This window comes from Boleophthalmus pectinirostris, unplaced genomic scaffold (genome assembly GCF_026225935.1).
Source record: "Boleophthalmus pectinirostris isolate CB_2022bp ecotype Guang Dong unplaced genomic scaffold, ASM2622593v1 HiC_scaffold_9, whole genome shotgun sequence".
In the NCBI taxonomy this organism is placed as follows: Eukaryota; Metazoa; Chordata; class Actinopteri; order Gobiiformes; family Gobiidae; genus Boleophthalmus; species Boleophthalmus pectinirostris.
In genome coordinates this window covers 18,478,802-18,506,057 of record NW_026571541.1, presented here as the reverse complement: position 1 = coordinate 18,506,057, position 27,256 = coordinate 18,478,802, and the positions used below count along the sequence as shown (strand labels likewise).

Genomic DNA, 27,256 nt, shown 5'->3' with positions numbered 1-27,256 from the left:
TCCAAGTGTGAGGTGATGCTGCAGTAAATCTCCGCATTTAAGGCCTCATTGGTCACAGCGAGCAAGGCCCTACTGCAGTACCCCAGATCTCAAAGGCACTTACACTACAGACCATTTGTAATAAGAAAACATAATATAAGGAAGAGTAATTGTGGTTACATGAAGATGGTGAAATTGCTGAAAATGAAAATCTGCATTTAAAGATATACTAGGCAATGTTCCTGGTGAATTTTATGGTGTTACACACAAAGCATCTCTGTTAACAGGCCTGTTAAGTGCTCTTCTGCTGAGCCTGTGGAGGACACTGTGGTTTGGCTCCCGACTGCAGTCTGACAGCTGTGACCTCCTTGTGACCCCTACATTCACTTTTAAGGGCTGCCACAAGCATTACACTGTCAGAGGGATCCAGTGCACTCTCGGAAGCCTGCCCATGTGGCTGCAGTCTGGTCTTTGTGGAACATAAAATGCATGTAACTTGGCAGCTAAATGCATATCTGCAATAGCAGAAGTTAAGGAAGAAATGTACGTAGCCTAAAGCCATTATAGCATCCCAATCTGGATAAATGCAGTGGTGAAATATTGTGTGTTAACAAGCCAAAGCAGTGTCAATTACCAGACAAGGCAAACCCGTACATTTCATAAATACTGTGGTTTACCATAACCTATTTGTGTGTTTAAAGAAGTCCTATTGTGCTAGTTTCTGCTATATATCTATAATCTATGACACTCATTATGTTATAACTAGCACATTTTAAATATTCACAATATTCATCTAAAACTAAACATGTCCTCTTACTTCCATGTTAGAAAAATGGTGTGCCCAATGGGAGCTGACACTGCCTTTAACGTCACCATTACAAAAAGTCGGCATCTCTGATGGATAGTTGCAGCATTTTTTTTTTTTTTCATTCTAAAATGAATATGGAATGCTGCCAATGCATATCACGGAACAAGAAAATAAAATTGGAGAACAAAGTAAGTTCAGAGCAGTGAGCATATATCAGTTTGGCAATTAAAGATTGCTCAAACATGCACAAATCACTTCAAATACAATTTCGGGTGAGAAAACAAGTAAACAACTACAATGGTTAAAAGGTCTAAAATGTTGATTTTGTATTATTGGTCTGTATTAAAAATAGTAATACATAGTGAACTGTGAGATCCCATATGATTCCCAGGTATTTACTACCACCACTGGTCATATATTTACTGCAAATCATCACGTGTAACTATTACTAATATACCTATACAGCTAAAAAGAACTACAATTTTTCAACTCTTGCTGCTACAATTACAGATATTGTATTTTGAAAGTCTTACTACCAAAATTTATTTTAGGTTTGCATTGGCATTGTAGTATAATTATAATGTTATAGTATACCATTTCCCTTTGTAATAATGTGCAGTATTGGGTTAGTAAAATATAGATTTGCTCAGGAGACTAGATTGAACATAAAAGACTTTGAATGTCACACAATATACCACTAACATCTCAACATATAGCCAAAATGCAGCCCAGTTAGAATAAAGGTCTCTATAAGTGTCACTGGGTTGTTCCTTATCAGCTCGTGTCCATCCATCTCCGTGACAGCTTTGTGGCCGAAGAGGAGCCGAGGGAGAGGGGGGAGGAGCCTAAGCAACATCGAAAGACTACAACCGTGATCCAGTCTGGCGTTCACACACATACATAATACATTTCATTGCACCTCCTCTATCTGCCCAGACCCCTCAAATGTGACGGAGCAGACAGAAAGAGGAAGAGGAGGCAGACATTTTAAAGGGAAACAAAGAAGGACCAACAGTGTCTCTTATCATGGGTCAGTCCGCAGTATGGCCCATATATAGTCTAAGGTGTGACCTCAAGAGACAGCAAACTGGAAGAGCTAGTTTATCTTTTTTTGTATTGTTTTTGTGAAGGTTAAAGGTCCTATATTATGCAAAATTGACTCTTGTGAGCTTTTAGCCATGTTAGAATGTTGCTACTTCCTCAAAAACATACCTGGAGTTATGTTTTTTTTCATTCATACATGTTCAAGTAGTCCTGCCTTATTGGGCTCTCCACATCACCAAAGAAGAAAATGCTTGTTCCACCTTGTGAAGTCATGTAGTGGTAGTTTTCAAGCTACAGCTCCTTTTAGTTCAGTAGATATTATTAGCGAGTCCATCCAAATTATTCTAAAGAATGTGTATGTTTAAAAACACAGTGGAGCACTTCCTGTATTACCACAAGGTGACTTGTTTTCTGTCTGAGAGAAGAACTAAGGCTAAATATGAAGTGTTTGTGTGTGAAACATGAGAATGAAACAAAACACAACTCTAGGTGTATGATGATGAAAAAACACCATAACATAGATCAGAAAATGTGTAATATGGGCCCATTAAAGTGTATTTATGTTGCTTTGTTGTCTACATAATATTTTTCCAAGTCTCAGTGACTAGAGAAGCACAGAACATTTACTGTGTTTTCAGTAAACAATGGCATTACAGAGTTCAGCAGCATTCCATTTTTATCACCTTTATCAACTTTAAAGCTCCAGTAGCATTGGCTAAGAAATTAACAGCACTTGGGGAAGCTATGGTCTTTCTACTTTTTTTTAGTTACTCAATGTATAGACTTGTAATGTGGACCCTGGAGTCTCTTAAAAAATTAAATTACAAGTAAATCAACTCCGACCTTGTTTTATGACTAAGAAGATTCAGTCTAATCTGGATGACTCTCCTGTACTCAAACAAAACCTCACACCACCTACACTTCATACAAATGTATTCTCCTGCAAACACACAATGACAAATTGACACTAGAAGTACAGAACATAAGACATTTCATACAATGTCAAATATGAAGCATATAAATGAAAGGGTATTGAGAAATCAAGCTCCACTAAGATTAGTCACTGGCTTGAGGCATGTTTAGGCCAGACCTGAACTCCAGAGGATTTACTCTGATGGGAAAGATAAACATGTTTGCTAACTTCTACAACCATTCAACTTAATTAATTAAATATATTACTACATTACTGCTTTAACAAACATTTATTCAAAGGAATATGCAGGTTGTTCTATTTTGCAAGCAGAAATTCAGGAAGTGTTTTTAAACTCCATACACCTTTATTAAAATAATTTAAAAATCACAAAACATTCTGCCCTGGAATTGTTAAGCTCTACTAAACAAAGGGTAAAAGGCAGTTTTTAACCTGAAAACTACCACTACATGACATCACAAGGTGGAATAGAGAATTTGGAGATTTGGAGATATAGACAGGAGGGTTGCTCAAACTTGCGTGAATGAAACAAAACACAAGTCTGTGTATATTTTACGGGGGTAACAACATAACATTGCTTAAATCTTACAACAGTCAATTTTGTGTAATATAAGACCTTTAGGTTTGTCTTTTAGATTAAGTTCCTTCTGTTTGTTATTTGGTAAATGATTTCTAATTATTGTTTTATGTATGTTTTAATTCATTTGTACTGTATAGTGGTTGAATTTGTCATCACTGTGATAGGTAAAGGTTGCACAGAAAACACTGCAACTTAGATTATTCCAGTTATGTAGTTTCCATTAGAGCTACATCTGTGTGGACATGAGTTTGTTGTGCTGTGTCTGGTAGTACTAGGATCCACAGTATGCCGGGGCAGCCTCCCCCCTCCCTCTCTCGTCGGCTCTGAGCGTGCCATTATTCAGCGGCAGTGGGGCTGGAGGGCATCGCGGCCCATATCAAACAATGACATCATCTCTGCAGGACTGGCAGCCAAAGAAGACTCCCTCCCAGACTGTTTATGCTGGACTCTGCTACAAGCAGTTATTTTAGCAAGTCACTGAACCTTTTATCTTACTATGGTCTCAAAAGAGAAATACCTAACTTTTCCGCAGCCTGCTTGCCTCCACGGAGATGTTATTGCTTTCATTAAATGTTTCATACACAAAACTCTGTCTTACATTTATTCAATTACACAAGTTTTAATATCTGAAAAACACCTTCAAAACATGCATTCTTACTGTGAGATAGTCTCTGCACAAGACCTGTAATTTGGACTGGTGGAGATAAAGATATTTAATGCCATACTGCGGAACATTCCAGGGAAAACGATAACATATCCAAGGAGACAAGGATGTGGCAGACACTGCACCAGGAAAGTTACATAGTCTTTAACAGAATATAGAGACTTTTGTACAATATTTTCCATAATCCACCAATCAGGCTATGTGTTAAGAGGACTATGTAATTGTACCATTATGCAAATACAGCTTGGGTCAATCAAATAACTACATGATAATTGACCATAGTTCTGAAATCCTGAACTCAACCCAATCGAAACCAGACCAAGCACATGCCCGATAAGACACAGAACCTCTGACACAATTATCTAGCCTCACATTTTTAGTCAAAATCTACACACTATAAATTCAAGGACAATGCCTATTAGCTCCTTAACAAATCTCATGAACTATAACATTTCAGTGGTCAGTAGCTTAAACCTGATCTGATCTCTCTCTAGCTTAGATTTGCCTGAAATGCCAAATAAAGCATTGTGTCACCTTGATTGCAAAGGGGAAAATCATCGCCCATAAACTCCCCATCGAGTCTGCGTTTATGGAGCCAAAATCCATCAGCATGTCTGGGAACAAGGTCAGGAGTTGAGAGGAACAAAGCGTGACGGTCATCAAGTTATCAGAGATGCCCTGGACCCAGATGTCAAACAGCAAACAGCACTGGGGGAGTTTCAGTCAGCAAGTGTGTGAAGCTATTAAAAGCAGCTTGACAGAAGAAAGCCTAATAAAGGTTGTGAATAGGCCTGTCGCGAATCACGATAACAAATTGTGTGGGAAAAGTGTGATATATTGCTACAGAGAAATATTGCAATAAACAATAATATTGAAACCATGTTATGCCACTGATTAAGATCAAAATAAAGCAAGATAACCCAAGTAAACATTTTTTAAATATACAGTATCATTAAAAGGTATGAGCTACAACAAATAATTAGCCACAATTATTAGCCATATACTTATTCAACCCCCTACAGCTCAAATCTTATCTTATATTACAACTAAACTAAGAAAATGTACCCATGATAAATACTGAGCCCCAAAATATATTGTTCCAGCTTTCACATATTGAACAAATACTTATTGTATCAGATCTAGGTGTGAATTACATTATTGTCTATATTCAAAAACTATAATTACTTATTTGCAGTGTAACAACAAGTTGATATGTATTAAGGGAGAATTCAATCCAAAACTGAGATGCAGAGAATACACTAAGAGGCTGTCAGTGGTGCAACCCAGTCTCATGTGTACAGTCCACATCTGTTCCCATATATTTAAAACAATGAGGAAGTGAAACTGTCTGAGCAGTTAAAAGCAGACATCAGACATCATTCTTGCTGAAGTGGAACTGATGTAACTCTGAGGGCACAATACATGCTAATGTTAATTAAAAAATATTTTGACTCTCCTGTCTGCTCCTTGGCCGAATACTACCTAGGTGAGTCTTGCAAGCTAGTGTGTGGTCTGGATATGCATGCTAATGTAAATAATATGTACCCCAAGCTATTGAAAACTACTGAATATAAAAGCAAGTGTAATACTAGGCCTAACACAAAGTTTGAAATGCACTACATTGCTGAAGTAAATATAGACAAACAATTATAACAAACATATTTTATACTGTTAAAAAAATCATGACCTACAATAAATATATAGCAGAATGAAACACTCAATCTGCATGATCAAGTATCATCTGAATGTAATCCTAGAAGTAATTATTAAGATTAAGATTATTATTAAGATTAAGATATTAAGATTTGTTCAACCAAAAGGTTGAACAAATTTTATCATATTGTTAAAAAAAAACCACAAATATCCCGGTAGTGCAAAGAAAAAAGTAGCCACCATAAATACTGACCCCAAAAAATTGTTCCAAGTTTCATATATAAGTTGATATAGTATTTATATTGACAGGCCTACCGGTAGTTACATTGGATCACAGTTTTGAATCTCCAGGACCACAATGACACAGCAGAAAGCAAATATCTCGATTTTGTATTTACCTCTCTTCTTACCTTCACTTCTTTGCTTACAGCTAGTATCGCAGCTAAGGTCTGTTAGTCCTCAAACATGCACCTGATTAACTATGCAAACAGTGCTCCTCTTAGACATGTTTGTTATCTATAATTACAGCAGGAGCTTGGGCTTTTTAATAACTCTATTCAGACCATGATACCCTCAAATGACACAAGTAAAATGTACAACAAACAAACATTGGACAAGTTAAACACTGCATAACAGTTTGGGTCTACGAAACCTGACCCATGGGTCTAGACTCCCAAGAGACCATTTGTGTCGTTTGTTTAGACAGTGGTGTCACCAAGTGAGGAGAAAGGGGAGTTGGAACACTTCCCCCATCTCCTTTGTCTTAAGGGTAAATGTCCATCGGCATTTATTTACAATCTGCAGCAGTTGCAGGAATTTTAATAGACCAATGGGGTGACAGTGGCATGTGGCTACAAGAATCCCCAGACTGCCATTCAGGTTATGGTCCTAATGTGATAATGACATGCTCTTCAGCAATGTACAGTCCTCAAGGTAGATTTCTTTTCCTTGATTTAGAAGTGTTATTAGAGCAATTTAGCAGTTCATAACATTATTCAATTTTACTTACTGAGAGTCACAATTCCCTGATTTAGCCCATGCACTAGTGCTTTAGTTGGGATAAATACTGGTTTTAAGTCATAAAAATCGAAAGGTTGCTGGATATAGAACCAGTTATCAAGACCTGGGCAACATTGTATGTTTTAGGAATGTGTGTATTGTCTGTTGGATGCTGTAAAAGTAATTAGAATTTTCGTAACATGGTTAATAATTACAAAGGCATGTTATCTGGCGCCCATAGCACTGGTGTCAAGCTCATTTCCATTAAGTGTCAAGCTGACACTTCTTAGCTTTATTCATTCACAGCCACCAATGACCCATTCTTTGCCCCTCTCTGTATAAGCCAAATATTGTTGATAGAGGTCTGGTCTTTATTAAAGATCCAAAACTAACAATGTAGTACTACTACAGTAGGCTTTTAGACTGTTCATCAACAAACAGGGCCATTTGGCTGTCACCTGGCTACCTATCAGATGCCCTTCAGGGGGGAAAAAAAGGTAATTCCGTGTGTATGTAATGTAATTTCTTTGAAGTTTTGTTGCAGCGCAGTTTATACATGTCTACACCGGGTGGCAAGGGTAATGAAACCATGCCTCTTGGATAACAACAAAGTGACTTGTGTAATTACGGCATCTACTACCTCCCTCTGCCAGAGCCCACCATCAGAAGAGCAGGTCAGCTTGAGGTATTACGAATAAGCGGGAAAAGCCTGCGGAGATGCAGTGCATACCTGGCCGTACACCTTGGGCATGGCCGAGTCTCCGATACTCCTGCGAGTTCGATGCTGCGGTAAATCACCCGAATCTGAGCCGCCTTTGGTGACACCTCGAGCGGCCAGGCGCAGCGCTGGAGCCGCGGCGCCTCCTCCATCACCGTCCGCTAAATCCACATCTGCGTTTATGGTGTGAATTCCTCTGTTCTGTGGTAGCATGTAGCGCTGCTCAGAGTGAAGATGAAGCGTCGATGCATTTAAGCCAATAACCGGCAGGACTAATAAACATATGCGAAGACAGGACTGCATCTTCTCCGCCTGTGATATCGCCATGTTTGTGTATGTTTGGCTCTGGCTGTGTGGGTCTGTGAGGATGAGGTAACACTGAAGAGCTCCTTCTACAGGCGGCAGGCGCGATGGCAGGGCTGCCCTCACTGCCGTTCATTGGTCATGGGAGTGGCGGACGCAGTTTTTTTCTTTGGCAATAAAATGTATGGAATAATACGGATAACAAACATTTTAGTGGTTATTATTCTGTATTTGTATGTGACTTTTTAAATATAATGAAAAACTGCTTAAGTGCAAGATTTTAAACTAAAACAAAAATGTAGGGTGTACAACGGTATTTGTGTTGTGCATATATATATATATATATATATATATATATATATATATATATATATATATATATATATATATATATATATATATATATATATATATATATATATATACAATGTCACAGCTGTTATGATGATATCAATGATATCAGATACTCACACTGCGTTTTCCACCACCCCCCCGTGGGCATCTGAAGGCACCACAAGCTAACTACTTGTTAGTGGCGTTTTGAGGTTGCTAAATTAACTGCTGATGAAAAATCATCATGTTTGCGTGATGTTATCATTTGTTATTTAAGACTTAAACGGGCAATACATTGTAAGTAATTTGCCATAAGTAATTTGTAAGTTAATCGTATGTTTTGCCATTTAAATGCTATTTTCACAGCAAAATGAAGTTGTCCATAACAAATTAAGTTAGTTAACTGTTATCTTAGCATAGCTAACTAACCATTTGTTTGGCCTGTAGAATAAATAGTCATGCTTTATTGTTAATTATTATATAGTTTTTGCAGTTATTTTGAGCCAAGAAAAGAGTTGCCCAGATGTCAGATAAACCGACTACAGCACCTGGTAACAAGAAACCAGGAACCAGTAATCAACAAGCACTCAACAGTAAGGGGCCCGATGAAACGACGCCTACAAATGCAAGTAAACCTTTTTTTGTTTTGTTTTTGTTTTTTAATAGACCACTTAAAACACATTACACTGTCTTATTCAATGTCATGTTCAACACATAATTTCCATTAAATTAGATAAATATCTAGCTTGGCTAGTTGTAAAGACCCACCATACAGTGTTAGTTAACTACTGATAACGTTAATGCTAGTTCTACAACTAGACTTGAGTGACTGATGTCGGTGTCTGTATGTAGGAGGAATGAGACAGACAGGTGTTCTTTTGGAGACAAAGCAGACACTGTGACTCGTTTATTGTGCAGCGAACAGTCCGAATCAGGGCGGAAACTATATAGGCACCGCGTTCAGGGGTGCGGAGCATGCGCAGTCAAACTTGGCCTTACATTAATATTAACCTCAGCTGAGTCCAATTACTTTTTCACAAATAACGTTACATTTATTCTCAACCTAATCACATTTCACCTCTTGCGTTTTATGTAGAGTTAACGTTAAAAAATAAAAAATAGGAAAGTAACTTGTATTTTTGTTTTCTATTGTATTTTGTTTTGATTGCTTTAGATGGAGCCTCCACCTTCTGCAGGGGCAAAATCACCACTAAAAAAAAAACTCTGCAAGAAATCAATAGCAGAACCAACACATTTATTTGAAGCTGCAACTGCAGGTCAGTACAGATTTATACATGGTATGAAGCAATTTATGCACCACCTCACTCAACATCTCAAGACATTCCCTAACTATATTTTTCTATTAAGGTATGACTTTTAGATTCTACTTGCATCAGTTAAAGTTCTTGTGTGCATGTGTTATTTAGCTTTTCTACATTACAATGGAAGTCAGCTCTTTTGTTTGTTCTTGTTGTTTATTTCACACAAATGTTTGGTTTAAAATAAGACAGTCTCTTTTTTCTAGATGCAAGCTGTGAGATCAGTGATCTATTCACTAAATTTGCTGTGGTTTTATGGTAGGTCAAAATTTTAAGCCATCCAAAATGTATAGTTTTTGTGTACATTTAATATCCATTTTAAATATATACAGATATTTATCCTCCAGTACTTTTCACATCCTAAAGCCTCCACTGGACCTTAATCCAGCAAACACCATACTTATCTGACATGATATTGGCTGCTGTTACATGCAGTCTCATAAATAGTGCCTCTGAAAACTCACATCATATTTTATGGTTTTCGTGTAATTGAAATAATCGCCCAGAAATCAGATATTTTGATGTTCATGCAAACATAGCCCACGTTTCTTTTAATTCATTTGCAGCAGCGTCGCCTCCTGGACATGTGCATTCACTACTGATTTCTCTACTAAAAGTGAACATGCTGTCAGTGTCTGATAGATTGTAGATTACTATTAGAATACTCCTGTGTTTTGTTTGTGATAGTGAGAAGGCAGCTGCAGACATTTCCATGATGCAGGAGCTGGAGGACATTGTGACAGAAGCCAGAAACCTGGAGGCTCAACTTATGGAGAAGAAAAGGCTTTTGAGACAGACACTGGCGTTGATTTCTGATAAACTCATTTGTAATTAAGGGTTGACATGGGATGATAGTATTAGTCTGCAGCAAATTCTCATTTTCTTTTATTGGGTTAAATTTCACTGTTGTCAGTTCTCTTTGTGTGTGTTGTAAACATCTACATATATATTTGTTTGTCATGTTAAGCATGTGTTATTTAAAAGTAGATTATTTAATCTAATAAAATATGGTAAGTAATGAATTTACAGTAACAATAATTTTATAGATAACACAGATTCAGTAGTAAACTCATATATCCATAAACATGCTTTTATTATGTACAATCTACGTTCTTGTCAGCCTGTTAGCCTAATTGGTTCAAACTATTAATTATTAACTGCTATATCAGATGAACTTCAAATGAACCGGATATTTACCTCAGAGTTTAGTCACTGTCTGTAAGGTTGGTGCTGTCTTCAATAAAAGAAAAAATAAAAGAAAGAAATGCCAACATATAGACCATATTTACAGCAATACATTACAATAATAATAATAATAAGAAGAAGAAATATACAATGCATAAAACAGCACATCAATTAATAGATCTGAAAATCTTTAAATTTATGAAACCTTTATGCTTTGTTGTTAAACGCCCCATGAAAACCATAGGGAATGTTGACTGGCACCTCAGCTCTACCCAGTTCTTTAAATGTCTGAGCATCTAAGACCAGAAGAAATGTGCTCTTGTCCTAACAGAAAACAAACAAAATATGTCAGTTTTTACACTACAAAATATTAAATTCTGAAAATATCCATGGGCAATGAATGAATCTTTTAAATCCAACAAACTTCCAAATTTTTCAACTGACCTCATTTGGAGTGATCACTACAGACAGAACAACCCCATCATCCTCTGCTGTGGGACTGGGAGAAGGAACAAAGATGGGTTCAGATGGGTAGAGACCAGGCTTCTCCCACACCTACAAGAGAATGTAAGTCACTACCACCTTAAACCTGACATTCTTTGGGTCTTTCAAAGTTAATTAAGCCTATACCTTCATGTGCTTCCCCTGCAGATCCATCTTAATCAGGGTGTCGCCCACTAGGTGCCTGAAGCCACAGCCATAGAAGTAGCGGTAAGGATGGGTGTTATATTGGCCATAGTTGATCTGAGGGAACTCCAGGCCACCGTACTGATGCAGATCCTCCCCGTGCAAGTCCTCATGAGTACAAAACACCTGCAAAACACATGTCTGATCATTTAGACATTAAAAAATAGGAAACACTTGCACTAAGTACAGAAAATAGTCAAAAAGAGTTATTTCCCATAGTCTTAACACAAGCTGGATAATAAATTGATATTGGTCATGAATTAATTGGTATTAGTGATTAAGGTATTTCTGCTGTGCAACATCGGGACCTACTTGTTGTAAGGCAAAAATAGTAAATAATATATCATTGTGATAATATTCTTTAATGTCTCAATTCACGATTCACATGACATCATAACATGCTATAGGCCAGTAATGGAGAGGGGGGAGCTAAATTAATATTGTATAAATGCAGATTTTTGTTGCAATACAGTGAGCTTTGAGGTTTAGTGATCAGGTCAACAAACAGGCAAAATACAATGTTAAGAATGCTGGGAGTACAATGTCATCCCATTTTAGAACCTTAAAGCCACTAGTAGATTAAGAAATGTTACTTATGAAATTGTCCTACTAAGAATCACCAGTGTCACCAACATCTCTGAGCTAATACAACACAGTATATAGAGGAAACTACCTTGTGTTTAGAAGTCCTAATGCAAGTTGCAGTGCTGCTGTGAAGGTTGTTCAAATTCTGGTCATATGGAGTGTCATGGTCTATATTGAGAGGTAATACAAATCGCCTCGGGAAGACTCTGCAAAGTGTATTGTATACCTAAAGAAAGAAAAAATGTAATCAACAACGTCCAAAAATGATCAAATAAACATTCTGGAATTTGCCAAACCTCATCTAAAGCCTCTCCACTTTTGCGAAGGTTTTGCACATTGTAGTTATTGATAGCTTTGCCATCGTCAGACACACACATGTCAAGGATTAAAAAGCCATTTTCTTCATAAGCGTTGATTTGATGAAATGTAGATAATGGCTTTGTCAGGTATTTGACAGAGCTCACCTGGAAGTCAAAACACATGTGTTAGTTTGTTGTTTTACTTGAAATTAAAGGAGACACTGTATTAAAATGAAACAATAAAATATTACTTTTCCTGTCTGTTTGTTGATGAGGTGGAAGATTGTTTTGAGATTTGGGTCCCAATAAATGCTGTCACTGATGCTGCTTCCTGTCAGCTTTCCTGTGACAATCTTCATCAGGTCCATCTTAATGGGCTGCTCAATGAACACCACATAGTTCTCAGACATTGCTGTTTTAAAAATACGGGAATTGAGTTAGGACTTAATTATTTTTCTTGATTGTTTACTGTGTAGCTGACTTACCAAAGCTGTGGTAGTAGGAGGGTTTGGTTTTGTCCTTTGAAGGGATAGAGCAGAGGATTGTGGCACCCTCTAGTGTTTCCTCGTCACTTGTCTTGGTTGGAGGGACGCGGATGATGTTGTAATGTGATCCTGTAAGAGTAGTGACACAACATATACAGCTGTACAATCATGTAACAGGTTTATGAGTCAGAAGAATAGACATGACACAATATAAGCCTGGAAACTTTTTGACTACCTTTGGGGGAGTAGGAATTCCCCATGTTGTAAGTGGTGCCATCAGGTTCTGTGTGAGGGTGTGCAGTGGCTCCATTTACAGCTATGAATTTACTCCAGTCCACCTATAAGGAAAAAGTAGCAGTAGCATTTGTTTTCATGTTTATGAGTTTATGTCTGTATGAATTGGCCTAACTTCAGTCAGGCACAGTCAGCTTTACCTTTTGAATGGTCTCTAATGTCTCTGGGTTGACCTTGTGCATGTAGTTAGTTTCAGTGCTTACATAATAATCCCCTTTATATGTCACGAAGCTCACATTACCATTGTCTGTTGGTTCTGCAAACATAAAATATAGATAAGTATTAAGATTAACACAGTGTTTCCCATAGATTTTGTTAATCCTGTGGTGGCACAAATTATTATTTTTGAATAGATTCATTTCTCATTCAATTTGTAGGGTATAAATGTTACTTACTGTCTATATTTAATTTTTAAGCATTTTGAGCAGTGCCATCTATTTTGTGTTTAAGTTTGTGATAAAACAATGAACAACAAAGTAATTTTGTTATGCCGATATGTAGTCCAGATTATTTTACACTATGGTGGCCTACTTTAGACTATGGGGTCACCATAGTCTCTTGTATTAATGGGAAATACTGAATTACAATTAATGCAATTCAATGTAACACTTACTTGGAAGCTCAAATCGAGACAAGAAGCGTTGGAAGAAGTTTTTGCAGGGGTCTGGCATTGTCAGAGTGCCAAACTCTGACACAGCAATGCGGTTGGTTTCACTGTTGGCCTGGTAGCTGCTGCTTGACAGGAATCTGCTTTTGTATGTAACTTCACCATTTGCAATTTTGAACTGATGCAGTAGAGCCATGCCATCAAACCAATGATTAAACCTGGTACAAAAAAGTAACAAACACATTTTCTTCACCTGCTGTGTTGAGATTGCTTGCATTAAAACACTTACTTTTGGTTCCCAATCTCAAATTTTCCAGGTCCATTTCTGAGGAAGTTTCCATTGATCCACTCTGGAATTGTGCCGATTATATTGGTTGCAATTGGCTCAGGGGTCTCCTCGACTGAACGCACAATCTTCTCAATACAAGGCAGGCCGTGCACATCAGTAAAGTGCTGGTCCACCTCCTTTGTGTGCTTTGACTTCTTATGCTCTACAGGAAAGTATTTTGTAATTAGTACTCCAAATATACTTCAAATCATGTGCAAGTAGAGTTAGTATACCTGCATGCTTTTTGTCCTGTGCTGTTGTCTCCATGGCAGCGTAGCGTCAATGTCTTTCTGTAGAGTTAGCAGATGCTGCCTTTCCTTGGCCTCTTACCTTCTGTCGGGCTAACTCTCTGGTTTTATACTCCTCCGCCCCAACACAGTGTGATAAGTGAATTTTATGCTTGTGTAACTACTCAAAAAACAGTACTTTGTGAACAGAAGATAAACCAAGCGGTAACTTATTCACAGAGATAATCACTCAAATGAAGACAAGTACATCAGTACGCTCACAGAAACATTTAAAATATAGCAATGTGTTTAATTGATAAAGTGTGTTTGGTTTATCAGTTTACCAATTTAAAGACAATTATGATAATTATAACAATTACATTATTATTACTGGCGATGCAAATTATTTAGTTATTGATTTAGTCCCAAAATCTTCAGAATATTTGAGTTACCATACTGGACTGCAGAGGTAGAATGTATATTGACATACTAAACGTTGATAGATAAAGCTTTAATCAGTTGAAGTAGGCTAATTTAGCATATGGCAAACACTTAGAGGTTGGATTGTTTGTAAAAAGTTAAGTTCAACATAGGGAAAAGTAAAAAAAACTGGTCTCAGGACTGTCTTAAATACTGAGATCTGCTTTTACATGTATTTCTGATGGTTACTAATGAGTGACTTGTTCATGAAAGACAAGAACTATGTCTTATATCCCTGAGTATGCACAAATAGCCAGACAAAACCTTGTTTTTACCTTGAGACAACACTGTTGACACTGCTGAAATGTGCAATGTATGGGAAGTACACAGTTACAGTTTGCATTATTGCCCAGAAGTCTCAAGAGCTCTTATCAAAAGCCTCTGAGTGTGGCAGATACGCATAGATTTGTAGGCTAAACAGTTGAGGCAGAGGCTGTCATTCTCACCTTCAGATGAACTCACTGAATGACATAATGTACACTGTATAATACTGTATATGAAATTTAATTGAAAGTAAGAGACAGACAGCTAGTAACAATCATTGTAATAAATAAAATAAAATAAAATAATTAAAAAAAAGTGGTCAGCAGCTGTATTACTTCAGTTGGCTGGTGGGAAGTTCACACAAAAATAAATAACTGATGCTCTGCCATCTCCAGTGAAAATAGAGAGCATAGACTTTGGGACTTTTCAAATCACTATTAAAATGTCAACTCCTGACAGCACACCTGAGCATACCACGAGACAATCTAGGTCATCATAATAACTAAAACACAGGTGACGTTGTGTAACTTACGTCACTTTTATTCCACAATGATTTTAGCACCCAAAAATACAGTGGAACATCCACAACAAATATTACCAATTACAATACTGAACTGTCATTTCTAATGAAAGATTTCTGCAGAGACCATGAGGAGTTAGAAGTAAACTCTCTTGACTGCGTATGTTGATTATTAAAAATACTGGATATATGACAGAATAAGTTAGAAGGAATAAGTAGGACTGTATGTATTCAACTTATGATCATGTTTTGATTTAAAGAAACCATTATCTTGTTCCATATTTGTAGAATTATTTGACACCTGGTTGGTGTGGGAGTTTATGAGATTATGAATCACTTTTTCAGGGTAGTCCCGGTATGCATGTTTCTCCTCGTGTCTGGGTTTTCTTGTAGCCACTCTGATTTTCCCTGTCAACACAATATGTAAAAACACTGAGCTGCCCCTCAAATTTCTCTATGGGACAATACAGTGTACAGGACAAATTGAATCGGTACATTCAGACAATTATAAGATAAGCAATCACTGTTTATTAAGTGATAAAAATGTATGTATGCATCTGTCCCGTCACACCTCATTCGCACATCTCTGCAGCTCACCGGCTTTAACCCACATTTGTTGCAGATGCTGTTATGGTTATATGGCTTTTGTAAACGATAGGTCTGAGTGCACCGCAAGTTCAACCACAGTATATAGGTAGTATATAAGACTGCTTGACATCTCTGTGACTTGCTTTATGGATGCTCCTATCTAAATAGCAATTACCATTGTTAGATAGAGATTATATGTTACACAATAGACAGATTTTTATGTGAACTCAGCACATGCAAATGACTATGCTGATGTGTAAACTCTTCAGTTATACGGTAAAGGCCAATTCTATTTCACATGACTGTACTGTTGTGGGTGGGTGCAATAATGCTTTTTATTTATTTTGTTATACATTTATTTTTTTATTTTACTTTATGCTGTGATTTGTTCTATTGAGAATAAGAATCTCTTTTTCAGGATATCTTGGCCCTGAAGATCGATCCTCATTGTTCATCATTTTAGTGGTTTAGATGAAACCATAACACCTATCACATCTATCAAATGTTGCCACAATTGAAGTCTTTATTTCGGATGTATGTTTTTTTTTTTAAATAATAAGAAGAAGAATGCTAAATCTAAATATCTTGGCATGAGTCAGAGCCATGCGACATTACAAACTAGTTTTGCAAGAAACTTGGTTGGTTGGTTCCCACCTGCAGCATCCTGGTTTGTTGATTTGTCTTTGACAAGCCAAGGTGAATTGTGTAAAGATTTGTGTTTTTCAATCATGTTTTGTTTGACTCAAGTGAAATCTTTGGAAAACAATCATTGCTATTTACCAGGTTAATTTGCACTATAGTTTCAGAATAAAACACATAAACATGATGGTAGACTATTAAGAAGTATTTTAAAGATATATAATATAATGCATTCTTCTGAGTGAGGCCCACAGCCCAGTTCTGGGCCCTGGACTAGTGGTTTGGGACCCCTGACACTGGGTTTTATGGTGTGAAGTAACTAATTACATGCTCATGTTAGTGTAATAGAGTAAAGTTTTGGGTTATACATTTTAGAGTACATTTTCAAGGTGCACTTGTAATTGAATATATTTCCAGCCATGTCATAACAATTGCTGACTCAGATACTTGCTTCTCTACACCCACAAACATCACTTTATTGCCTGCTTTGATTTTCCAGAACTCAGAATAAACCGATTATGGTTTAAAACGACGTTAAGGGTTAAGTTTAATTTATCAAGATCTGTAGGCTACAAAATAGTGACCTAAAGTGCTACGGTCTTATTTTCTTTCTAAAAGTTTCATTCGGATACTTCTCAGTTTGCATTTCCTGCGGTCTTGTTTTTTTTTTTTTCTTCTGTAATTTCCTGGACGGTCTATGGTGCGGAAATCCGGGAGTGTCTGTGTTCAAACGTCATCGCGCGCTGTTGTCTCCCGCGTGTTCACAGACGCACCAAGTGTCGCTTTGATCGCACACTCCAGAAGAAAAGGTAGGCTGTTTGGCGTTTAATTGGCGTATAGGCTTAAGTAGCTAAACAACCAAAGTCTCAGAATATGACGCAGTTATTGCAATGGCGTAGCCTTGTGCCTCTGAAAAATTGGGTGCGCCCAAAAATTTAAGCAGGCAGGGGTGTCAAACTAATTTACTTAGTAATTTCATATACGAAGATTATTTGTAAGCATTGTGTTGCCAAAGTTTGAAGCAGAACATTAAAGACAATATTGAAAGACACTTTTTCTCTATGATGCAGCAACATGAATATATACAGTTTAGCCTTTTCTGATAAAATGTTAACTCCACAGACCTGTTGCTATTCAGTCATTTGTTTGGATATATCACTGCTCATGTTGCTTAATTACAGTGAGACCTGACATAACTAGGCTATAATGGATCCCAGTGGAACCTCACCACAGTTTGAGAGCCACTGCTCTAGTGCGACTATCACATGCTCTCTACACACAGAACGTTTTGATTCACAAATACGTTACATTCATACATTACTCATCACTCATACGTTACATTCATAAAACTGGGGATAGTAGTTGCAGCATCGAGCTGCTTGTTTTGACGAACGTAACAGCACAGGAAACATCAGAGTTAGTTTAGATCAAAAATCTTTTGGTCCGTGTTCGCTTTTCTTAATGCTGTGGGTCACGGGATGGCAGGGAAAAGGCGTGCAGCGACACGGAGCTGGGATTGGAGGGGCAGACACAGGACTGTTTTTTATTATCTGAGCGACACTCGTGATGGGCTGAAGGAGCGAAGGGTTGATTCATTAACTGTTAAGCATCTTTCTCCGTGAATGCCGATTTTCGTCAAATAAACAGCATTTTGTAGCTCATCCATATTAGATATATTATATATATTATTCACATTTTTGGCCCGAGCCAGTTGTTCTTCGTCGGTTTCTTTGTTATAATTAGGCCCGAGCGCCATGGGTGGTGTAGGGCCTATTGTTATTGTTCACCCAAAACTTAGGGCGCACTTGACATCGTGCTCGGCTATATTGTTGTTGTTGTTGTTATTATTATTTGTTATTGTTATTATTATTATTCCGACCAAATGATCGCATTTTTGACCCCCTGAACATCGACGTAAATTCCCGAACCGAGTATCAGATCGATCGGCCCAGCAAAAAATGTGATAAAATGGGCACCGTGACATTGACCGAAGTGACCCTAGAATTGGACCCCTATGGGAGTGGGGACAGGCAAAGTTTGTCGCAGGGAAACGAAATTCGGGATAGGGATAGAGAACAATGAGACAAGACAAAAAATGAATTGGAGCATGTCTGTATGACGAACATGAAGTCGGGCATATTGGATTAAACATTCGCCGCCGTTTTGACATGCGTGTGTGCACAATGCCTCTAGTCCCTGCTGTTTGGTCCAAACGAGCTCAGATTTGACATGTGACATCTACAGACATTGCTTCACACAAATCATCCACGTGTTTGGAATATTTCTTACGGTTCGCCCGTAGCACGCCGGCGAAAAACACTTTCATTTCCTGTTTCTTCGGTGACCTGTCACGGCCACAGGCATTGTCCTAGAGAACTCAAATTCAAATCACAATTGTGTGATCCGGGACTGAATGTAATGAAATATGAAATCTAATAAAAGTGAACTCTATAGCCCCCCCTATCCTAGACATGAAACTTGTACCAAATTCAGGGATTAAATTATAGGTATGACAGTGAGCAAAAAAGTATATTACGGATATTGGGCATTTTTCACTGTTGGCCCGCAGGGGCGCAAAGACTCCCCAAAAAAATATAAAAAAAAATATTACACTTAGTCCGATCGTGCTGAAATTTCAATCACTAATGCGTGATCTCAGCCTGAATATAATACACTATAAAACATATGAAAAGTGAACACTATAGCGCCCCCTACCATAGACATGAAACATCAATATTATCGGATTTGTACCAATTTCAGGGATTCAATTCTATGCATGATTGTGGCCAAAAAAGTATATTACGGATATTGGGCATTTTTTACGGTTGGCCAGCAGGGGCGCATTGACTCCTCAAAAACATTTAAAGGTACACTGTGTAATTTTTCTGGTGGACGAGCTGTCGGCCTGGGCAGCTGTGTGGAAGAGAGTGATGTGCCGTGGTGGTCGCGAGTCCCCGGCGGTCGCGTAGGAGGGCGTGCGCGCCGGGGCGAGGGCCACCATCGCCTCGAGCGGCTTTCATTTTTAATTGTGCCAGTTAATATTTGATCGGCACCAACACACCCTGGCACACCCGTGGCTAGACCACTGAGTTATTGAAAACATAGGCGCCTTATCGCTTATCGCTACCAGTTCATCCATAACATTACTGTTCCCAGCACGGCGCGGCGAATAGTCGGTAGTAATATTAATATAGTAATAGTGAAATATAAATTTTCTTTGAATGTGTGGCCAAATCCCATAACTTCTTAATCCTTTCTTTATCACAAAAAGGTAAGGCTTGGTAAGGTAAGGTTATCGGTAGGATACAAATCTAGTGGGAATGGATAAATAAAGTGTAAACTGCTATCAGACAGGCAGTGGCACTCTGGAATTTTGCGTGGGCTAAAAAAATGCCTCAGCATTTTCTGCATCAAGTGCACACTCTTCCCACATGTAAACTGTAGCTTTATCTTAATTTCTACACTGTATTCAATTAGTGTTTATTTGTTTCTGCGCAGCTTGTAATGACTGGACACTGCATCCCTTTGGCTTTTGCCGGAATACATAAGAATCATTTCTTTTTTTGTGGTAGGCAATATTTTTACTATGATAAATAATTGTATTTATTACAGATTACCATGTTAATTTGACATTTGTTCTTTTTCATATTTTAACAAAGATAAAGCTGAAGATGAAGTGGGTAAGTCTGCCAATACTGTATTAGTTTGCATGAGTTCAAGACCTGATTCAAACAGTGATCCATCTATGTCTTCTTGTCGCCTTTGTTTTTAAAGATACTGACATGTTTGAATACTCAAAGACATCACAAAATCTGATTCGATGCCTTGACAGCAAATTCTTAATTTTAAATGAGGAAAATCAGTTTGATCTGAAAGACCTCAATATTCAACAGCAAAGTTGCTCTGGTAAGCAGAGATCATTTGAAATCTTTTTTAAATAGATAACATAATTCACTATATATGTTTTCTTTTCTTTTTAGATTACAGATTGTATATCAGCATTTATAGAGACTTAAACCAGCAGTCAAGGAGTGGTCGGGCTGTGATGCTGTATGCCCTCAAAGATGACAGAAAGTATGTGGCAGTGTGCAAAAATGAAGATGAAGTCACTGCGGAGGAAGTAATGGTGGGTCTCATTTAAACCACCACTCTACGGCTAAATATGTAATGCTGAAACCTTACTCTGTTTCTTTATGCAGGAGCTTCAGAGGCGTATTGAGGACAGCCAACATAAAGCGCTGTTCTACCTGGTTCTCGATCAGCAACCAAACAAGTACAAATTCAGGTCCTCCTTGTACCCAGACATGGCCCTGGGGTTCGACGACACTGATTCAAATAAGCTGATTTTACGCCCCTATAATGACCCTGACGATGACGACCAATCTAATATAGTCACTATCATGAAATAACATTAAAGCATCAAATCTAAAATACCATAAAGAGTGTATGTCATATTTGTCTGATTTCATTTGATTATGATTTTGACTTAATTTGGTGGGATTATAACTAGTGTAAATATATAGCTTTACACAAATCAAGAAGCACGTTGTGAAGAAAAGTTAAAAATTTTTAAAAATACAGGGAGTAAAGTTTTCAAACATATTTACTTTTTACACATTTTACTCATTACAAACAATTTTTGTAAATGTTTTTGCACAAATCTTTAATATAATGATCTTAACTGTGTTTTAGTAAAATTAGTAGTCTAACTTGTCACAGGCACTTAGACTAATAGAGCATTTGAGCTTGAGGACATTATAACCTGCCTATAGTTCTTACAGACTTTTAGAACCTTATTCAGTATCATTGTTTTCATCATAAATCATAATTCATATTTCACCTTTAACTTATCTCTGAATACATAATGTGTCGACTAAATGCTTGTTTTTTTAAAAGAAATTAACATTTTATGAATGGACGCATAAGATTTGTATTCTGTAATCCTGCACTTGTTACGGTCGTAATTTTTACAATATATAGACAAAAACTACGGTCAAAAGTGTTTTTATTCCTATAAGCATGGATGTTGTGGATGGCATCTAGTTTGAACAAATGACACTTAACAGACAGTGGGGTAAATAGGACACAGAGGATGAAAAGAAACACCAATATATTTAAGCAGTGGAAAGAAGTGCTTTACTCATTAGAAACAATTTCTGTAAATGTTTTTGCACAAATCTTTAATATAATGATCTTAACTGTGTTAATTTATGCAAATTTATACCATGTGGACCAATTTGAAACTATAAGCTTGCAATCAAACATCTTTTTGTGGTTTTACAGTGAAAAAATATTGACTGTATTAAGAATAAAGAAAGAACTCATGGTTCAATCAAAACACCATTAAGCTTTTAACAACCTTTCAGGTGACAAACAAAGGAAAGCATCCAGTAAAAAAATGTTTATGTTCAGGACATTATGTTATAGGCTATATATATTTGAATATAGTGGAATACAATACAAGCGCTAGAGATTAATTTGACTGATTAAATGTTTTACTTTTTTTTAGTAAGTACTGCAGTATTGAAATTCCACAATTCTTTCAATTTCATGTAGCCTGAATTTTTGATAGGTTGGGTTTAACATTTATGTAGTTCAGTATTATTGTGTATTCCACCACAGTTCGATGTTTTGCATTGACAGTAGTTCAAAACTCTTAAACAGACAACAGTATAATCTTCCACTTATCTACAGGAACTTAGGACATTTCATTCAGTGTAATGGAGAGTACAGGGTCAAGTGTAATGGAGAAATAGAGTCAAATCTCTTCTCAAATATTCTTAATGCTAAAACACTTAAAGCCCAATAAGGCAATTCATTTTTGAAACCAAATTATACTGTATATTTGTGCCATGGTGAGAACCCAAAGGTAGGTTTACACTACCCCATCACATTCGGAAAAAAAAAATGCAATTATAAATAACTTTCCATAATGCTTAAACAGAGAAGCATATTGTGCATCTAAGCTAAAAGGTATAATGGCAAGTACTAAAATACGGTTACCAACACAAAAAGGTGATCATGGACAAAGTCAATAAATCATCTATGCAAGACCTGAAGGAAATTATGAGATTTATGGGGAAAAAAACATTTCTGATAATGCAACGGCAGTATTAAGCGGACTTTTCTGCTGAATTAAATGAGCATGTAAATCAAACACATGGATGATCACAATCCAAAGTGGAAGCCAGCGGACTGTTAGATAGCTGCTCTGCCACATGTAGGAATGAAGGTAATTTGCCAACCAGCCATTACTGTAAGTCATTTATATGCAGACAAACTGTCAACATTAATGTACAGCAATAACTGTGATATATAACAATTATTACACCTCTGAATCACTGTCATGTTTTCAAAATAATATATATTTATAACAATTTACATAGAACCCCTTCAATTTTTACAATGAGCCAGGAGATGAGCGCTGCCCTCCCACAGCTGCCCGTCCACAGTCTTATTTATTTGCTCCATAGCAGTGCCACAGCTTTACAAATGCCTACGTCATGGTAGTTGAAGTAGCAGAGACCTGCAAAGGTGACAGTGGAGAGAAGGAAGAGTCCTGCATTGGCCATCTTGATCTTTGCTTCTCCGTGAACGTAGTCTGTCAACACCTGTCCAATGCCCCTGTAAAGAAAAGCAATATGTACAGTTTTCACCGAGGGGATGCTTTATATTCCTTTGTACCAAATACAGTATTAAACACAGTATTCAAATAATCATAGCCACATGCTAACCTAAGAGATTCTCTAAACGCTATACTTATGACTTAAGTCGCTTGTAGCACACCTGAGACACAAAGTGCAGTCAGACTGATTTCTGTGGTCTTAAGACCACAATCTCCTCTGATGAAAATGAAAGAGGAAGAGGCCTTTTCCCTATGTTAAGTGTCATCAGACAGGCCAAATTTCTGTAGTGAGATGAGTGTAGTGTGTGATACAAACAAAATCTCATATAAACATGTACACATTCAGCTACGGGGCAGGAATAATTGTATCATCAGTGTTAAGTACAATACAACTATACTACTATTACTGTTGTATTTTACTGTAGCAGTTGCCGATTTATTACATGACTGAAGTCAGAAAATGCAAAGTCTAACAAAGTTCCCTTTTCTCTGGGTTTATTCAGAGTTTCATAACTGCTGCACTGACAAAAAGGTGTAAACAGTGTAGACAAGACAATAGGCACAATTGTTTCACAAGAGAGATAAAGCTAAATGGGGAACAGAAGCTAAATACAGGTTACTGCTGTCCACTTCGGCTGGGAAGAGGTCAGAGTCCAGTCTCAGGTTTCATGGCCGCACTGAGAAGTTCAAACACATTACTAAGCTTCTATTTGCAAGCAATAAATATAGATACTACTTGGAGGAAAGGGAATTACATTGACCTATAGTTACTGTTTGTTGGAGATCTTACCAGTGACCATGCAGAGTGAGGGCTGCAGCCAGGGAGTAGTCCATGACTGGACCAGGGTGAAAGTAAGCCACAGGGCCCATGGCCAGTAGCATAATGCTCAGGACACGCTCCGCTGTCCAGTGCATGGAGGCAGCTTTAGAGCCAGAGCCCGCTGTGGACGAGAAGCAAGGGCTTCACTTCATGCTTCACAATAAAGAGGATAGTTTAAATTGTCCTATATTATGTAAAATTTACTCTTGTGAGCTTGAAGACATGTTATAATGTTGTTACTTCCTCAAAAACATACCTGTTGTTGGGTTTTGTTTTATTCACACATGCCTGAGTAATCCTTAAGTAATCCTAATCTGTCTACACCTCTAAACTCAGAATGCGCTGTTCTACCTTGTGATGTCATTAAATGGTAGTTTTTAAGTTAACCGCTACCTTTTACCTTTTGTTTAGTAGAGACTGGAAATCTCTTTACTGAAATGATTCACATTATTCTAATGAAGGTGTATGGAGTTTAAAAACATAGCAGAGCACTTCATGTATTACAGCATGACATCAGAAAGTAGAAGTGTTTCCTGTTTGAGATAAGAACGCAGCCTAAATATGCTAAATGTGTGTGTTAAACATGTGTGAATGAAACAAAACACAACTCCAGGTATGTTTGTGATTAGGGAACATTATAACAATAACATAGATAGAAAGCAGTGTAATGTGAGCCCTTTAAATATGTAATGCTTATACTATTATTATTATTATTATTATTAACAGGCAAAGTGATTATTCTCTGGTTCACAGCTGCAGTATTTGCACAGTTAAATCATGGAACAGTGGTTTTTGCCCATGTGCCACTCACCGTATAGAGCCTGGGATGCATGGATTTTAGCTGTGAGCTGGTATGGCTGCTCCTGGTATTTATGTGGCACAACCAAAGGCCTGGCCAGCAATGTGGTTTGGTAGAACAGAGCTGAATAAAATAAGTCCAAAAATCAACCATTAGAGAAACAATGAGTGTCAGCACTGAGCAGAACTGAATCAAAATTAAGTGTTTACAACTAAAATTATAGTAGGAGCCAAGTTACTAATCTAAACTAAAACATAATTTCAAAGGTGTGATTTTAAACATATTACAAGGCGCAACTTATACAGGCATAATAGTTGGTCAAAAAGTCCCTGCACACATTCATTTAATTAAAATAATAAAAACCAATTTGGTAAGTGATGTCGTCCTTGAAAGGCTGTCAAACTCACACTAAACAGAGGAGGGCGACATAGAGCACTACCTTAAATGAACTTTACATTTATCATAATTATCACTTGGCTCACTGACTTTGAGAGCTCCACGAATAAAAAAGACTACCTTTGCCAACATATTTAAACATCTATGAGGATAAATCTGTGTTATGTGAAAAGATTAAGATTGTGTAGCTCATCGTGTCATTTACGATCATTAAAGAAACGGTATAATAATAATCTGTCAGTAACGGGCAAAGTACGTAGAGCTTCTATTAAACGAGTCGTAAACAGATATTTAGTTATGACTGGATCGCATACAAGGGCGGTGAACTTGAGACAGTCAGATGCCACCCCACTCTGCTCCTCGTGATTTTTTAGCTGACATTGGGACTTCTAGCAAACACTGATGATTTTAAATTACAAATAAACACAGCTACTCCTAGGTATAACACCAAAAAGCACGATAAATATGGGATAGAACTCACGTTTAACTCCTCTGCGACATACAGAACTCAACCTGACGATAGACGCCATGATGAACAACCCAACAAGGTCACCAGTCTTCCCCGGATGTAATTTCGGAGCCAAAGCGGGCCAAAGATAAACAGTCTGGCGCAAGATAACTAATTACCGAGACAAATAATACGAGAAAAATGTGTCCTTGTATTTTGAGATGTTTACAAAATTTTGTTCCTAGTGCGCAGTATTCTATATTATATTATTGAATGTTTGTCCTGTCTTTTTCCAGTTTCTTAAATGCCTAATCAGATTAACAAAAATAAAAGGGAAATAACTCTCTTGATATAAAGGCAAAGCTTGGTGTAAACGTCATATCCTGTACGTGGCCTTTCCGTTGATCTACAAATAATTGGAGCAAATATCTGTCGGCTTGCACAGTGCATTTGGAGCTTTACAATTGATTACGTATCAGGAGTGTTTCGATATTGCCGCATTCATCTGCTCTGAAGCCGAAGGTCATTAGATTTTAGCCGGTAACGTTTTATAAACCTTTTTGTAACATCAACATGGACAATTTTGATAACCTGAGCCCGTCGGAAAAGGCAGAGGCGACAGAGCTGCAGCGCATGATTGCCATTGAGCAACAGAAAGCACAGTTTCAGGCACAGGTTTGTATGATTAAGAATGATAGCTTAGCCACCACATGCCTCTATGGATGTAGTTCTGCTGTTAACTGCATGCACGCACTTATGTCACTATAATGGTTAATGTTTTTATTGTTTCGTTTAGCACATAGCAATAAAATAAGCACCTCAAAAACGGTCTATTTAATATTTTCATTATAGACCTATCACTATATAGTTGCTTAGATAAGTTGTCAGATTTGCAAAGGAACAAACTAAATAATTTGAATTCTCCTTAAATTTGAGGACATATACGACTTTGACCAATAAAATTGTTTTATAGTTGCTTAATTTCTTTTGTGCCAATTCTTAAATTAGAAACTTTAAAATAAAATACTTGCATATTATAGAGCACTCTTATTAACATGGCACTAACTGTATTGACTTCTGTTTTAGGTGCACAGCTTGACAGACGTCTGCTGGGACAAGTGTGTAGACACTCCAGGCTCAAAGTTAGACTACAGGACGGAGACGTGCTTAGTGAGCTGTGTGGAGCGATTCATCGACACCACTTTGACCATCACCAACCGCTTCTCACAAATGGTCCAGAAAGGAGCACATTAACAATGGACTAAATCTGCTCTAATAGGAGTTATTGGACAGTTTGTTTCATAACCTATATGTAAAATAAAGAAGAAGATCATACTGTGTGTTTGTGAGAAACATGCTTTAATTTTGGTGTACACAACCCCTTGTGCCAGCCTGTGCCTGTCAAAGAAATCCCAGTGATAGATCAGAATGCATATCTTCACCTATTCAGTATATTTGTGGTGCTAAATACTGTATACATCCCGTACAATGCATCATTAAAACTGTTTCCCTCTACAGAAAATGTGGCTTAATGGCGGTTAAATACAGGATTGTTCTGTTGCCTTTTAATTTAATAGAGCACACATTTTGTTGTTTATTTTGGGGCCAAGAATAAATAATCAATATTACGTAAAAGTGCAAAAAATTCA

At 37.3% G+C, this 27,256-nt stretch overlaps 4 protein-coding genes across 7 annotated transcripts in view; 1 reads left to right on the top strand and 3 right to left on the bottom strand.

The window, feature by feature from the left end:
* sorl1 (sortilin-related receptor, L(DLR class) A repeats containing) overlaps positions 1-7,743 on the bottom strand; it is a 78,093-nt gene extending 70,350 nt beyond the window's left edge. For all 4 annotated transcript variants that reach the window (XM_020926823.2, XM_020926825.2, XM_020926824.2 and 1 more), the window contains exon 1: positions 7,389-7,743. In XM_020926823.2, coding sequence (XP_020782482.1) covers positions 7,389-7,703 — 315 coding nt within the window. In that variant the 5' untranslated portion in view covers positions 7,704-7,743. The remainder of the gene's footprint in view (positions 1-7,388) is intronic.
* Positions 7,744-10,293: 2,550 nt separating this feature from the next.
* On the bottom strand, positions 10,294-15,264 carry bco2b (beta-carotene oxygenase 2b). The gene is made up of 12 exons (XM_020926794.2): positions 14,035-15,264; positions 13,763-13,964; positions 13,480-13,691; positions 13,007-13,122; positions 12,808-12,910; positions 12,573-12,701; positions 12,339-12,499; positions 12,085-12,252; positions 11,877-12,014; positions 11,147-11,329; positions 10,961-11,071; positions 10,294-10,840 (listed from the first exon to the last, which is right to left on the bottom strand). Exons 1-12 carry the CDS (start codon positions 14,066-14,068, stop codon positions 10,724-10,726), a joined length of 1,674 nt encoding a protein of 557 aa, XP_020782453.1. The 5' UTR covers positions 14,069-15,264; the 3' UTR covers positions 10,294-10,723.
* Positions 15,265-21,507: 6,243 nt separating this feature from the next.
* On the bottom strand, positions 21,508-25,794 carry sdhdb (succinate dehydrogenase complex, subunit D, integral membrane protein b). Its single transcript, XM_020926855.2, has 4 exons — positions 25,641-25,794; positions 24,776-24,886; positions 23,935-24,085; positions 21,508-23,143 (listed from the first exon to the last, which is right to left on the bottom strand). The coding sequence occupies exons 1-4, from the start codon at positions 25,687-25,689 to the stop codon at positions 22,978-22,980; spliced, it is 477 nt and encodes a 158-aa protein (XP_020782514.1). The 5' UTR covers positions 25,690-25,794; the 3' UTR covers positions 21,508-22,977.
* A 241-nt stretch (positions 25,795-26,035) lies between these two features.
* Positions 26,036-26,942, top strand: timm8b (translocase of inner mitochondrial membrane 8 homolog B (yeast)). The gene is made up of 2 exons (XM_020926882.2): positions 26,036-26,282; positions 26,694-26,942. Exons 1-2 carry the CDS (start codon positions 26,181-26,183, stop codon positions 26,859-26,861), a joined length of 270 nt encoding a protein of 89 aa, XP_020782541.1. The 5' UTR covers positions 26,036-26,180; the 3' UTR covers positions 26,862-26,942.
* Positions 26,943-27,256: the final 314 nt, after the last annotated feature.